Source organism: Oncorhynchus kisutch, linkage group LG17, assembly GCF_002021735.2.
Source record: "Oncorhynchus kisutch isolate 150728-3 linkage group LG17, Okis_V2, whole genome shotgun sequence".
NCBI classification, from domain to species: domain Eukaryota; kingdom Metazoa; phylum Chordata; class Actinopteri; order Salmoniformes; family Salmonidae; genus Oncorhynchus; species Oncorhynchus kisutch.
Genome location: NC_034190.2, coordinates 818,213 through 830,267, shown reverse-complemented (window position 1 = coordinate 830,267; position 12,055 = coordinate 818,213). Strand labels below are relative to the sequence as shown.

The 12,055-nt window shown below is 53.5% G+C and overlaps 1 protein-coding gene across 1 annotated transcript in view; it reads left to right on the top strand.

The window, feature by feature from the left end:
- LOC109886786 (protein CBFA2T1-like) overlaps nucleotides 1-12,055 on the top strand; it is a 246,884-nt gene that overhangs the window by 213,675 nt on the left and 21,154 nt on the right. Inside the window, 2 exon segments of the mRNA XM_031794995.1 lie at nucleotides 2,494-2,771; nucleotides 7,973-8,058. Of these exon segments, the coding sequence (XP_031650855.1) occupies nucleotides 2,494-2,771; nucleotides 7,973-8,058 (364 nt within the window).

Sequence of the window (12,055 nt, the reverse complement as noted above, 5' to 3'; positions counted from 1 at the left end):
CTCCTCCTCTCTGTTCCCTCCCTCCCCCTCTCTTCCTCCTCCCCCTCTCTTCCTCCTCCCCCTCTCTTCCTCCTCCTACTCTCTGTTCCCTCCCCCTCTCTACCACCTCCTCCTCTCTGTTCCCTCCCCCTCTCTTCCTCCTCCCCCTCTCTTCCTCCTCCCCCTCTCTACCTCCTCCTACTCTCTGTTCCCTCCCCCTCTCTACCACCTCCTCCTCTCTGTTCCCTCCCCCTCTCTACCTCCTCCTCCTCTCTGTTCCCTCCCCCTCTCTTCCTCCTCCCCCTCTCTACCTCCTCCCCCTCTTCCTCCTCCCCCTCTCTACCTCCTCCTCCTCTCTGTTCCCTCCCCCTCTCTTCCTCCTCCCCCTCTCTACCTCCTCCTACTCTCTGTTCCCTCACCCTCTCGTCCTCCTCCCCCTCTCTACCTCCTCCTACTCTCTGTTCCCTCCCCCTCTCTTCCTCCTCCCCCTCCCTTCCTCCTCCCCCTCTCTACCTCCTCCTACTCTCTGTTCCCTCCCCCTCGCCTCCCCCTCCCCCTCTCTTCCTCCTCCCCCCTCTCTACCTCCTCCTACTCTCTGTTCCCTCCCTCCCCCTCCCTTCCTCCTCCCCCTCTCTACCTCCTCCTCCTCTCTGTTCCCTCCCCCTCTCTACCTCCTCCTCCTCTCTGTTCCCTCCCCCTCTCTACCTCCTCCCCCTCTCTACCTCCTCCCCCTCTCTGTTCCCTCCCCCTCTCCTCCTCCTCCCCCTCTCTTCCTCCTCCCCCTCTCTACCTCCTCCCCCTCTCTTCCTCCTCCCCCTCTCTATCTCCTCCTCCTCTCTGTTCCTTCCCCCTCTCTTCCTCCTCCCCCTCTCTACCTCCTCCCCCTCTCTTCCTCCTCCCCCTCTCTACCTCCTCCCCCCTCTACCTCCTCCTCCTCTCTGTTCCCTCCCCCTCTCTTCCTCCTCCCCCTCTCTTCCTCCTCCCCCTCTCTACCTCCTCCTCCTCTCTGTTCCCTCCCCCTCTCTACCTCCTCCCCTCTCTTCCTCCTCCCCCTCTCTACCCTCCTCCTCCTCTCTGTTCCCTCCCCCTCTCTTCCTCCTCCCCCTCTCTACCACCTCCTCCTCTCTGTTCCCTCCCCCTCTCTTCCTCCTCCCCCTCTCTACCTCCTCCTCCTCTCTGTTCCCTCCCCCTCTCTTCCTCCTTCCCCTCTCTACCTCCTCCACCTCTCTACCTCCTCCCCCTCTCTTCCTCCTCCCCCTCTCTACCTCCTCCTCCTCTCTGTTCCCTCCCCCTCTCTTCCTCCTCCCCCTCTCTACCTCCTCCTCCTCTCTGTTCCCTCCCCCTCTCTTCCTCCTCCCCCTCTCTACCACCTCCTCCTCTCTGTTCCCTCCCCCTCTCTTCCGCATCCCCCTCGCCTCCTCCTCCACCTCCTCTCTATTCCCTCTCCTCCTCCTCCTCTCTATTCCCCCCCCTCTCCTCCTCATCTCTGTTCCCTCCCCCTCTCTTCCTCCTCCTCCTCTCTGTTTTCTCCCCCTCTCCTCCTCCTCCTCTCTGTTCCCTCCTCCTCTCCTCCTCCTCTCTGTTCCCTCCCTCTCTCCTCCTCCTCCTCTCTGTTCCCTCCTCCTCTCCTCCTCCTCTCTGTTCCCTCCCCCTCTCCTCCTCCTCCTCTCTGTTCCCTCCCACTCTCCTCCTCCTCCTCCTCCTCCTGTCTGTTCCCTCCCCCTCTTCCTCCTCCTCCTCTCTGTTCCTCCTCCACTTCTCTGTTACCTCCCCCTCTCCTCCTCTCTATTCCTTCCCCCTCTCCTCCTCCTCCTCTCTATTCTGTCCCCCTCTCCTCCTCCTCCTCGCTATTGCCTCCCACTCTCGTCCTCCTCCTCGCTATTGCCTCCCCCTCTCGTCCTCCTCCTCTCTGTTCCCTCTCCTCCTCCTCTCTGTTCCCTCCCCCTCTCATCCTCTCTATTCCCTCCTCCCCCTTTCCTCCTCCTCCTCTCTATTCCCTCCCCCTTTCCTCCTCCTCCTCTCTATTTTCTTCCCCTTTCCTCCTCCTCCTCTCTGTTCCCTCCCCCTCTCCTCCTCTCTGTTCCCTCTCCTCCTCCTCCTCTCTGTTCCCTCTCCTCCTCCTCTCTATTCCCTCCCCCTCTCCTCTTCCTCCTCCTCCTCCTTCTCTCTATTCTCTCTATTCTCTCTCCCTCTCCTCCTCCTCCTCTCTATTCCTTCCCCCTCTCCTCCTTCTCTCTTCCCTCTCCTTCTCTCTATTCTCTCCTCCTCCTCTCTATTCTGTCCCCCTCTCCTCCTCCTCCTCTCTATTGCCTCCCCCTCTCGTCCTCCTCCTCTCTGTTCCCTCTCTGTTCCCTCTCCTCCTCTCTGTTCCCTCCCCCTCTCCTCCTCTCTATTCCCTCCCCCTTTCCTCCTCCTCCTCTCTATTCCCTCCCCCTCTCCTTCTCTCTATTCCTTCCCCCTCTCCTCCTCTCTTCCCTCCCCCTCTCCTCCTCTCTGTCCCCTCTCCTCCTCCAGAACCAAAGTGAACGGCTTTGACAGGGATGGCCCCCTGCACCTGGAGACCTCCAGTAAGAGACCCTGTACGATCAGCCCGGCAGGCCAACGGTTCAGCCCCTCCAACGGTCTCTCCTATCAACCTAACGGCCTGGCCCATGGACACCCCACGCCTCCCCCGCCCCCACAGCACTACCGGCTGGACGACATGGCCATCACAAACCATTACAGAGACTCACCACACTACCGCCACCCCAACCACAACCACCGCGAGCTCAGGGAGAGACCACGACCACTGGGTAAGGACTTAAGAAGAGGGAGGACTGAGAAGAATAGAAGAAGGGGAGGGAATGTAGGAATAGGATCAAACGTAGGGTCAACCGTAGGGTCAACCGTAGCTGTCCATCCTGCAAGAGGTCCAGATTTTCTACCCACAAACCAGAGAGGTTATTTTAATACAGAGAGAGGAGATGTTTCCAGAGTGGATCTTTGTCCATGAAGCTTAATGACTAGGTACATGTGTCCCTGATCTAAGAAAAACTTCTCTACATTTAGCATGTCTGGCCCTTGATAGAGGGAGGGAGAGAGGGAGGGTGGTTGTGCCAGATATGGAATAGGGTTCTATAGTGCCCTGGTCAAAAGTAGTGCACTAGATAGGGAATAGGGTGTCAGAGTCGTGTATATAGGTGGCAGGGAAGTCAACCACCGGCCTGAGGAGAGACATATGGAATGAGGGGTTAATACGGTAATTGGTGGGTAGCTGTAACGTACATACCTCGTTCACTCTCCTCATGACTTTAAACATCCCCACAAACCGTGGACCCAACTTCCGGCAGGGCAGGCGGAGGGGCAGGTTTTCAGGTCGAGAGCCAGACCCTGTCCCCTGGTGCGAACACCGGGGCCTCACTGCGGTGACGGTCTGGCGCAGTATGGTGCGCTGAAGGTGAACGTGGGCTGCCTCCCAGGTTTCCTCAGCGTGCCCGAACCAATTGTCCACCGCAGGAGCCTCGGTCTGACTCTGATGCCAAGGAGCCAGAACCGGCTGATACCCTAATTCACATTGAAAGGGAGAAAGGTTAGTGGAGGAGTGGTGGAGCGAGTTCTGGACCATCTCTGCCCAGAGCACGAACGCTGCCCACTCCCCCACCCAGTCCTGGCAATAAGACCGCAGAAACCTACCCACATCCTGGTTAACTCTTTCCACCTGCCCATTACTCTTGGGGTGAAAACCTGAGTTAAGGCTGACCAAGACCCCCAGACGTTCCATAAACGCCTTCCAGACCCTTGATGTGAACTGGGGACCCTGATCAGACACTATATCCTCAGGCACCCCGTAGTGCCGGAAGACGTGTGTAAATAGGGCCTCCGCAGTCCGTAGGGCCTTAGGGAGACCGGGAAAAGGGAGGAGACGACAGGACTTCGAAAACCGATCCACAACGACCAGGATCGTGGTGTTACCCTGTGAAGGTGGAAGATCAGTTAAAAAATCCACCGACAGGTGTGACCACGGCCGTTGTGGAACGGGTAAGGGTTGTAACTTACCTCTGGGCAGGTGTCTAGGAGCCTTGCTCTGGGTACACACTGAGCAGGAGGAAACACAAACCCTCACGTGGGCCAGCAGTACCTCCCATCAAGACAGCGCATCATCCAACCTATCCTAGGATGACCAGAGGAGGGTGACGTGTGGGCCTAATAGATCAGCCTGTCGCGGACAGCAGACAGAACGTACAGACGCCCAGCGGAACACTGGAGGGTAGCAGGATCTGCACGTGACACTCGCTCAATATCCGCGTCCAGCTCCCACACTACCGGCGCCACCAAACAAGAGGCTGGGAGTATGGGAGTGGGATCCATGGACCGTTCCTCCGTGTCATACAGCCGGGACAGTACGTCTGCCTTAACGTTCTGGGAGCCTGGCCTGTAAGAGAGGGTAAACACAAAACGGGTGAAAAACGTGTCCCACCTTGCCTGGCGAGGATTCAGTCTCCTCGCCTCCTGAATGTACTCCAGATTGCAGTGGTCATTCCAGATGAGAAAAGGGTGTTTAGCCCACTCAAGCCAATGTCTTCATGCCTTCAAAGCCTTGACAACAGCCAACAGCTCCCGGTCCCCCGCATCATAGTTTCTCTCCGCCAAGCTGAGCTTCTTCGAACGGAAGGCACAGAGGCGGAGCTTCAGTGGTCGTACTTGAGCGCTGAGAGAGCCATGCTTCTATCCCAGCTTCGGATGTGTCCACCTCCACTATGAACGGCAAAGAGGGATCCCGATGAGCCAACACATGAGCCAAGGCAAACAGAGCCTTCAGGTGCCTGTTCGCCTCAGCTGACCACTGCAAGTGCTCCCTTTAGCAGGGAAGTAATGGGAGCAGCACGGCTGCTCTCCATCTCCCCTCCTGACGTGGAAATCCGATGCTGATGGAAGGAGACGGACTGTTGGAAGAACAGGCATTTCTCAGCCTTGACGTACCAAACATTCTGCGCACCAGAGACACATGCTCAGAATGTCATCAATATACACCACTACACCCTCTCGCGACCACCCCGTGAGAGCCCTCTGTGGCCAAGAAACAGTGTGGTTATGACAAGCTAACCAGGGTAGGCCCAGCACCACGGGATGCGCAGGAGAATCAATAAGGAAAAGACTCATCCTTTCCCTGTGATCCCCCTGCGTTACCAAAGGAGCGGTGGCCTCCCTGATAAACCCTAATGGTCGACTATCTAAGGCGTAAACAGAGGAAAGGCACAACCACAGGAACACTTTATTCATGAAATTCCCAGCCGCGCCTGAATCTACTAGCGCCTTATGCTGGGAAAGCGGGTAAAATTCAGGAAAAGTGACAGAGACAAACGTATGTGCAACAGAGGGCTCTGGATGAGAATAGTGCCTACTCACCTGGGGTGACGCCAGAGTACCCTGCCTGCTGCCTCGCTTCCCAGGGGAACCAACCCGCAGTGTGACCTCTGAGGCCACAGATGTTGCACGAGCGGTATCCCCCTCTGGTCTCCCTGCGCAGCGCCCCTCCCAGCTCCATGGGTATCAGTGAGGGAGTATGGGAGGATGGAACAACCAGACTGCAATCTGGAAGTCTGCGAGTAGCCAGCATGTGATCCAGCCGGATGGACAGGTCCACCAGCTGGTCGAAGGTGAGGCTGGTGTCTCTACAGGCCAGCTCCCGACGGACGTCCTCCGCGTAGACTACAACGGTAATGGTCGATCAGGGCCCTGTCGCTCCAGGCAGCCAGGATCCTAAACTCTAGCGCAAACTCCTGGGCGCTCCTCGTCTCCTGCCTCAGATGATAGAGGCGCTGACCCGCCGCTCTGCCTTTGGGTGGGTGGCCGAATACTGTCCTGAAATGGCAGGGGAACTCCTCAAAATGGTCCAACGCTGCATTCTCTTCTCCACACACAGCGCTAGCCCACTCCAGGGCTTTCCCGGTGAGGCATGAGACGGGGGCGCAACTCTTCTCACGGTCCGATGGAGCTGGGTGGACCGTGGCCAGGTACAGGCTTAGTTTGAGGAGGAAAGGCTTAGTTTGAGGATCCATCTATCTATGGATAGATGGATCCTGCTGGGTTCAGGCGGGATAGGGGCGCTCAGGGGAGACCCCGTTTGTGCTGGTGGAGGCGCTGGAAAAACTCCCAGCGGTCCATATTATGGACAACACGATCCATGGCGGCACTCAGATTGTAAATCATCTCCATATGTTCCATGAAGCGCTCCTCCACCTCCATGGCCGGGGGACCTTCTCCTGCTTCATGTTTTGTCAGTGATTCTATCAGAGTCGTGTGTATAGGTGGAAGTCAGGCGCAGGAGAACCAAACTTAGGATGGAAGAGAGGGGGAGGGAGCAGAGAGGAGGAGGAGGTAGAGAGGGGGAGGAGGTAGAGAGGATGGAGGGGACAGTGGAGAGAGGATCAGAGTCGTGTGTATAGGTGGAAGTCAGGCGTAGGAGAATCAAACTTAGGATGGAAGAGAGGGGGAGGGAGCAGAGAGGAGGAGGAGGTAGAGAGGGGGAGGGAGCAGAGAGGAGGAGGAGGTAGAGAGGGGGAGGAGGTAGAGAGGATAGAGGGGACAGTGGAGAGAGGATCAGAGTCGTGTGTATAGGTGGAAGTCAGGCGTAGGAGAATCAAACTTAGTGGAATGGAGTTGTTTAATAACTTGAAAACAAACATAACTCCAAAAGGAGGGAACAGTGGAGAGAGGATGGAGGGGACAGTGGAGACAGGATGGAGGGGACAGTGGAGACAGGATGGAGGGGACAGTGGAGACAGGATGGAGGGGACAGTGGAGAGAGGATGGAGGGAACAGTGGAGAGAGGATGGAGGGAACAGTAGAGAGAGGATGGAGGGGACAGTGGAGAGAGGATGGAGGGGACATTGGAGACAGGATGGAGGGGACAGTGGAGAGAGGATGGAGGGGACAGTGGAGAGAGAATGGAGGGGACAGTGGAGAGAGAATGGAGGGAACAGTGGAGAGAGGATGGAGGGGACAGTGGAGAGAGAATGGAGGGAACAGTGGAGAGAGGATGGAGGGGACAGTGGAGAGAGGATGGAGGGGACAGTGGAGAGAGGATGGAGGGGACAGTGGAGAGAGGATGGAGGGGACAGTGGAGAGAGGATGGAAGGAACAGTGGAGAGAGGATGGAGGGGACAGGGGAGAGAGGATGGAGGGAACAGTGGAGAAAGGATGGAGGGGAGAGTGGAGAGAGGATGGAGGGGACAGTGGAGACAGGATGGAGGGAACAGTGGAGAGAGGATGGAGGGGACAGTGGAGAGAGGATGAAGGGAACAGTGGAGAGAGGATGGAGGGAACAGTGGAGAGAGGATGGAGGGGACAGTGGAGACAGGATGGAGGGGACAGTGGAGAGAGGATGGAGGGAACAGTGGAGACAGGATGGAGGGGACAGTGGAGACAGGATGGAGGGGACAGTGGAGACAGGATGGAGGGAACAGTGGAGAGAGGATGGAGGGGACAGTGGAGAGAGGATGGATGGAACAGTGGAGAGAGGATGGAGGGGACAGTGGAGACAGGATGGAGGGAACAGTGGAGAAAGGATGGAGGGGACAGTGGAGAGAGGATGGAGGGGACAGTGGAGAGAGGATGGAGGGAACAGTGGAGAGAGGATGGAGGGGACAGTGGAGAGAGGATGGAGGGGACAGTGGAGAGAGGATGGAGGGAACAGTGGAGAGAGGCTGGAGGGGACAGTGGAGACAGGATGGAGGGGACAATGGAGAGAGAATGGAGGGAACATTAGAGAGAGGATGGAGGGAACAGTGGAGAGAGAATGGAGGGGACAGTGGAGAGATGATGGAGGGGACAGTGGAGAGAGGATGGAGGGAACAGTGGAGAGAGGATGGAGGGAAGACAGGGCACTCATATCTTGCTCTACAGACTTGAACTTTCTCTCTCCTGATTGATGAAGGACTGCATGCTGTCTCTCTCTCCCTCTCTCTCTCTCCCTCTCTCTCTCTCTCTCCCCCCTCTCTCCTGATTGATGAAGGAATGCACGGGGCTCGTCAGGAAGAGGTGATCGACCACCGGTTGACAGACAGAGAATGGGGGGAGGAATGGAAGCACCTTGACCATGTAAGAAAAGTAATAACATTTTTATTACTATACCAACTGTACCTGTACCTGTATCTGTACCTGTATCTGTACCTGTATCTGTATCTGTACCTGTATCTGTATCTGTACCTGTATCTGTATCTGTATCTGTACCTGTATCTGTACCTGTATCTGTACCTGTATCTGTATCTGTACCTGTACCTGTATCTGTACCTGTATCTGTACCTGTATCTGTATCTGTACCTGTATCTGTATCTGTACCTGTATCTGTATCTGTACCTGTATCTGTACCTGTAGCTGTACCTGTACCTGTATCTGTATCTGTACCTGTACCTGTATCTGTACCTGTACCTGTATCTGTATCTGTACCTGTATCTGTACCTGTATCTGTACCTGTACCTGTATCTGTATCTGTACCTGTACCTGTATCTGTACCTGTACATGTACCTGTACCTGTACCTGTATCTGTACCTGTATCTGTATCTGTACCCATACCTGTATCTGTACCTGTACCTGTACCCATAACTTTATCTGTACCTGTACCTGTATCTGTGTCTGTATCTGTACCCATACCTGTACCTGTATCTGTACCCATACCTGTACCTGTATCTGTACCCATACCTGTATCTGTACCTGTATCTGTACCCGTACCTGTATCTGTACCTGTATCTGTACCCATACCTGTACCTGTACCTGTATCTGTACCTGTATCTGTACCCATACCTGTACCTGTACCTGTATCTGTACCTGTATCTGTACCCATACCTGTATCTGTACCTGTATCTGTACCCATACCTGTACCTGTACCTGTATCTGTACCTGTATCTGTACCCATACCTGTACCTGTATCTGTACCTGTACCTGTACCTGTACCTGTACCTGTACCTGTACCTGTACCCGTACCTGTATCTGTATCTGTACCTGTACCTGTATCTGCACCTGTACCTGTGTCTGTACATGTACCTGTACCATACCTGTATCTTTACCTGTACCTGTACCTGTATCTGTATCTGTATCTGTACCTGTATCTGTACCTGTATCTGTACCTGTACCTGTACCTGTATCTGTACCTGTATCTGTATCTGTATCTGTATCTGTACCTGTATCTGTACCCATACCTGTATCTGTACCTGTACCTGTACCCATAACTTTATCTGTACCTGTACCCATACATGTGTCTGTACCTGTACCTGTACCCATACCTGTATCTGTACCTGTATCTGTACCCATACCTGTATCTGTACCTGTATCTGTACCTGTATCTGTACCCATACCTGTACCTGTATCTGTACCCATACCTGTATCTGTACCTGTATCTGTACCCATACCTGTACCTGTATCTGTACCCATACCTGTATCTGTACCTGTATCTGTACCCATACCTGTATCTGTACCCATACCTGTACCTGTATCTGTACCTGTACCTGTATCTGTACCTGTACCTGTATCTGTATCTGTATCTGTATCTGTATCTGTATCTGTACCTGTATCTGTACCCATACCTGTACTTGTACCTGTATCTGTACCTGTATCTGTACCTGTATCTGTATCTGTACCTGTACCTGTACCTGTAGCTGTACCCATACCTGTACCTGTATCTGTATCTGTACCTGTATCTGTACCTGTATCTGTATCTGTATCTGTATCTGTACCCATACCTGTACTTGTACCTGTATCTGTATCTGTACCTGTATCTGTATCTGTACCTGTATCTGTACCTGTACCTGTACCTGTATCTGTACCTGTACCTGTACCTGTACCTGTATCTGTACCTGTATCTGTATCTGTACCCATACCTGTACCTGTATATGTATCTGTACCCATACCTGTACTTGTACCTGTATCTGTATCTGTACCTGTACCTATATCTGTACCTGTACTGGTACCTGTACCTGTACCCATACCTGTATCTGTACCTGTACCTGTACCCATACCTGTATCTGTACCTGTACCTGTACCTGTATCTGTACCTGTACCTGTGTCTGTACATGTACCTGTACCATACCTGTATCTGTATCTGTACCCGTAACTGTACCTGTATCTGTACCTGTGCCTCTACATGTATCTGTACCTGTACCTGTATCTGTATCTGTACCTGTACCTGTACCTGTACCTGTATCTGTACCTGTACCTGTACCTGTGTCTGTACATGTACCTGTACCATACCTGTATCTGTACCCGTACCTGTACCTGTACCCATACCTGTGCCCATACCTGTACTCGTACCTGTACCTGTATCTGTACCTGTACCCATACCTGTACCTGTATCTGTACCTGTGTCTGTACCTGTGCCTGTACCTGTACCCATACCTGTATCTGTACCTGTATCTGTGTCTGTGTCTGTATCTGTACCCATACCTGTATCTGTACCTGTACCCATACCTGTACCTGTACCTGTATCGATATCTGTACCCATATCTGTATCTGTACCCGTACCCATGTCTGTACCTGTGTCTGTACCTGTGTCTGTATATGTATATGTGTCTGTACCTGTGTCTGTACCTGTACCTGTGCCTGTGCCTGTGCCTGTACCTGTACCTGTGTCTGTATATGTGTCTGTATCTGTGCCTGTGTCTGTGTCTGTACCTGTGTCTGTACCTGTGTGGCTTATAGAGAGTGTGTTGGTACATGTGAGTTGAAGAAGAAGCAGTACAGTATGTATGTATTAGGAAGCCAAATACGTGCCTTCCTCCTGATACAGTACCTTCCTCCTGATACAGTGTCTTCCCCCTGATACAGTACCTTCCCCCTGATACAGTGTCTTCCCCCTGATACAGTACCTTCCCCCTGATACAGTGTCTTCCCCCTGATACAGTACCTTCCCCCTGATACAGTGTCTTCCCCCTGATACAGTACCTTCCCCCTGATACAGTACCTTCTCCCCTGATACAGTACCTTCCTGATACAGTACCTTCCTGATACAGTACCTTCCCCCTGATACAGTACCTTCCCCCAGATACAGTACCTTCCCCTGATACAGTACCTTCCTGATACAGTACCTTCCCCCTGATACAGTACCTTCCTGATACAGTACCTTCCTGATACCTTCGTAATACAGTACCTTCCTCCTGATACAGAACCTTCCTGATACAGTACCTTCCTCCTGATACACTACCTTCCCCCCTGATACAGTGTCTTCCCCCTGATACAGGACCTTCCTGATACAGTACCTTCCCCTGATACAGTACCTTCCCCCCTGATACAGTGTCTTCCCCCTGATACAGGACCTTCCTGATACAGTACCTTCCCCCTGATACAGTACCTTCCCCCTGATACAGTACCTTCCCCCTGATACAGGACCTTCCTGATACAGTACCTTCCCCTGATACAGTACCTTCCCCCTGATACAGTACCTTCTCCCCTGATACAGTACCTTCCTGATACAGTACCTTCCTGATACAGTACCTTCCTGATACAGTACCTTCCTCCTGATACAGTACCTTCCCCCCTGATACAGTACCTTCCCCCCTGATACAGTACCTTCCCCCCTGATTCAGTATCTTCCCCCTGATACAGTACCTTCCCCCTGATACAGTACCTTCCCCTGATACAGTACCTTCTCCCCTGATACAGTACCTTCCTGATACAGTACCTTCCTCCTGATACAGTACCTTCCCCCTGATACAGTACCTTCCCCTGATACAGTACCTTCTCCCCTGATACAGTACCTTCCTGATACAGTACCTTCCCCCTGATACAGTACCTTCCCCCTGATACAGTACCTTCCCCCTGATACAGTACCTTCCTGATACAGTACCTTCCCCCTGATACAGTACCTTCCTGATACAGTACCTTCCTGATACCTTCGTAATACAGTACCTTCCTCCTGATACAGAACCTTCCCCCTTATACAGTACCTTCCCCCCTGATACAGTACCTTCCCCCCTGATACAGTACCTTCCCCCCTGATTCAGTACCTTCCTCCTGATACAGTACCTTCCCCCCTGATACAGTACCTTCCCCCGATGCAGTACCTTCCTGATACAGTACCTTCCTGATACAGTACCTTCCCGCTGAT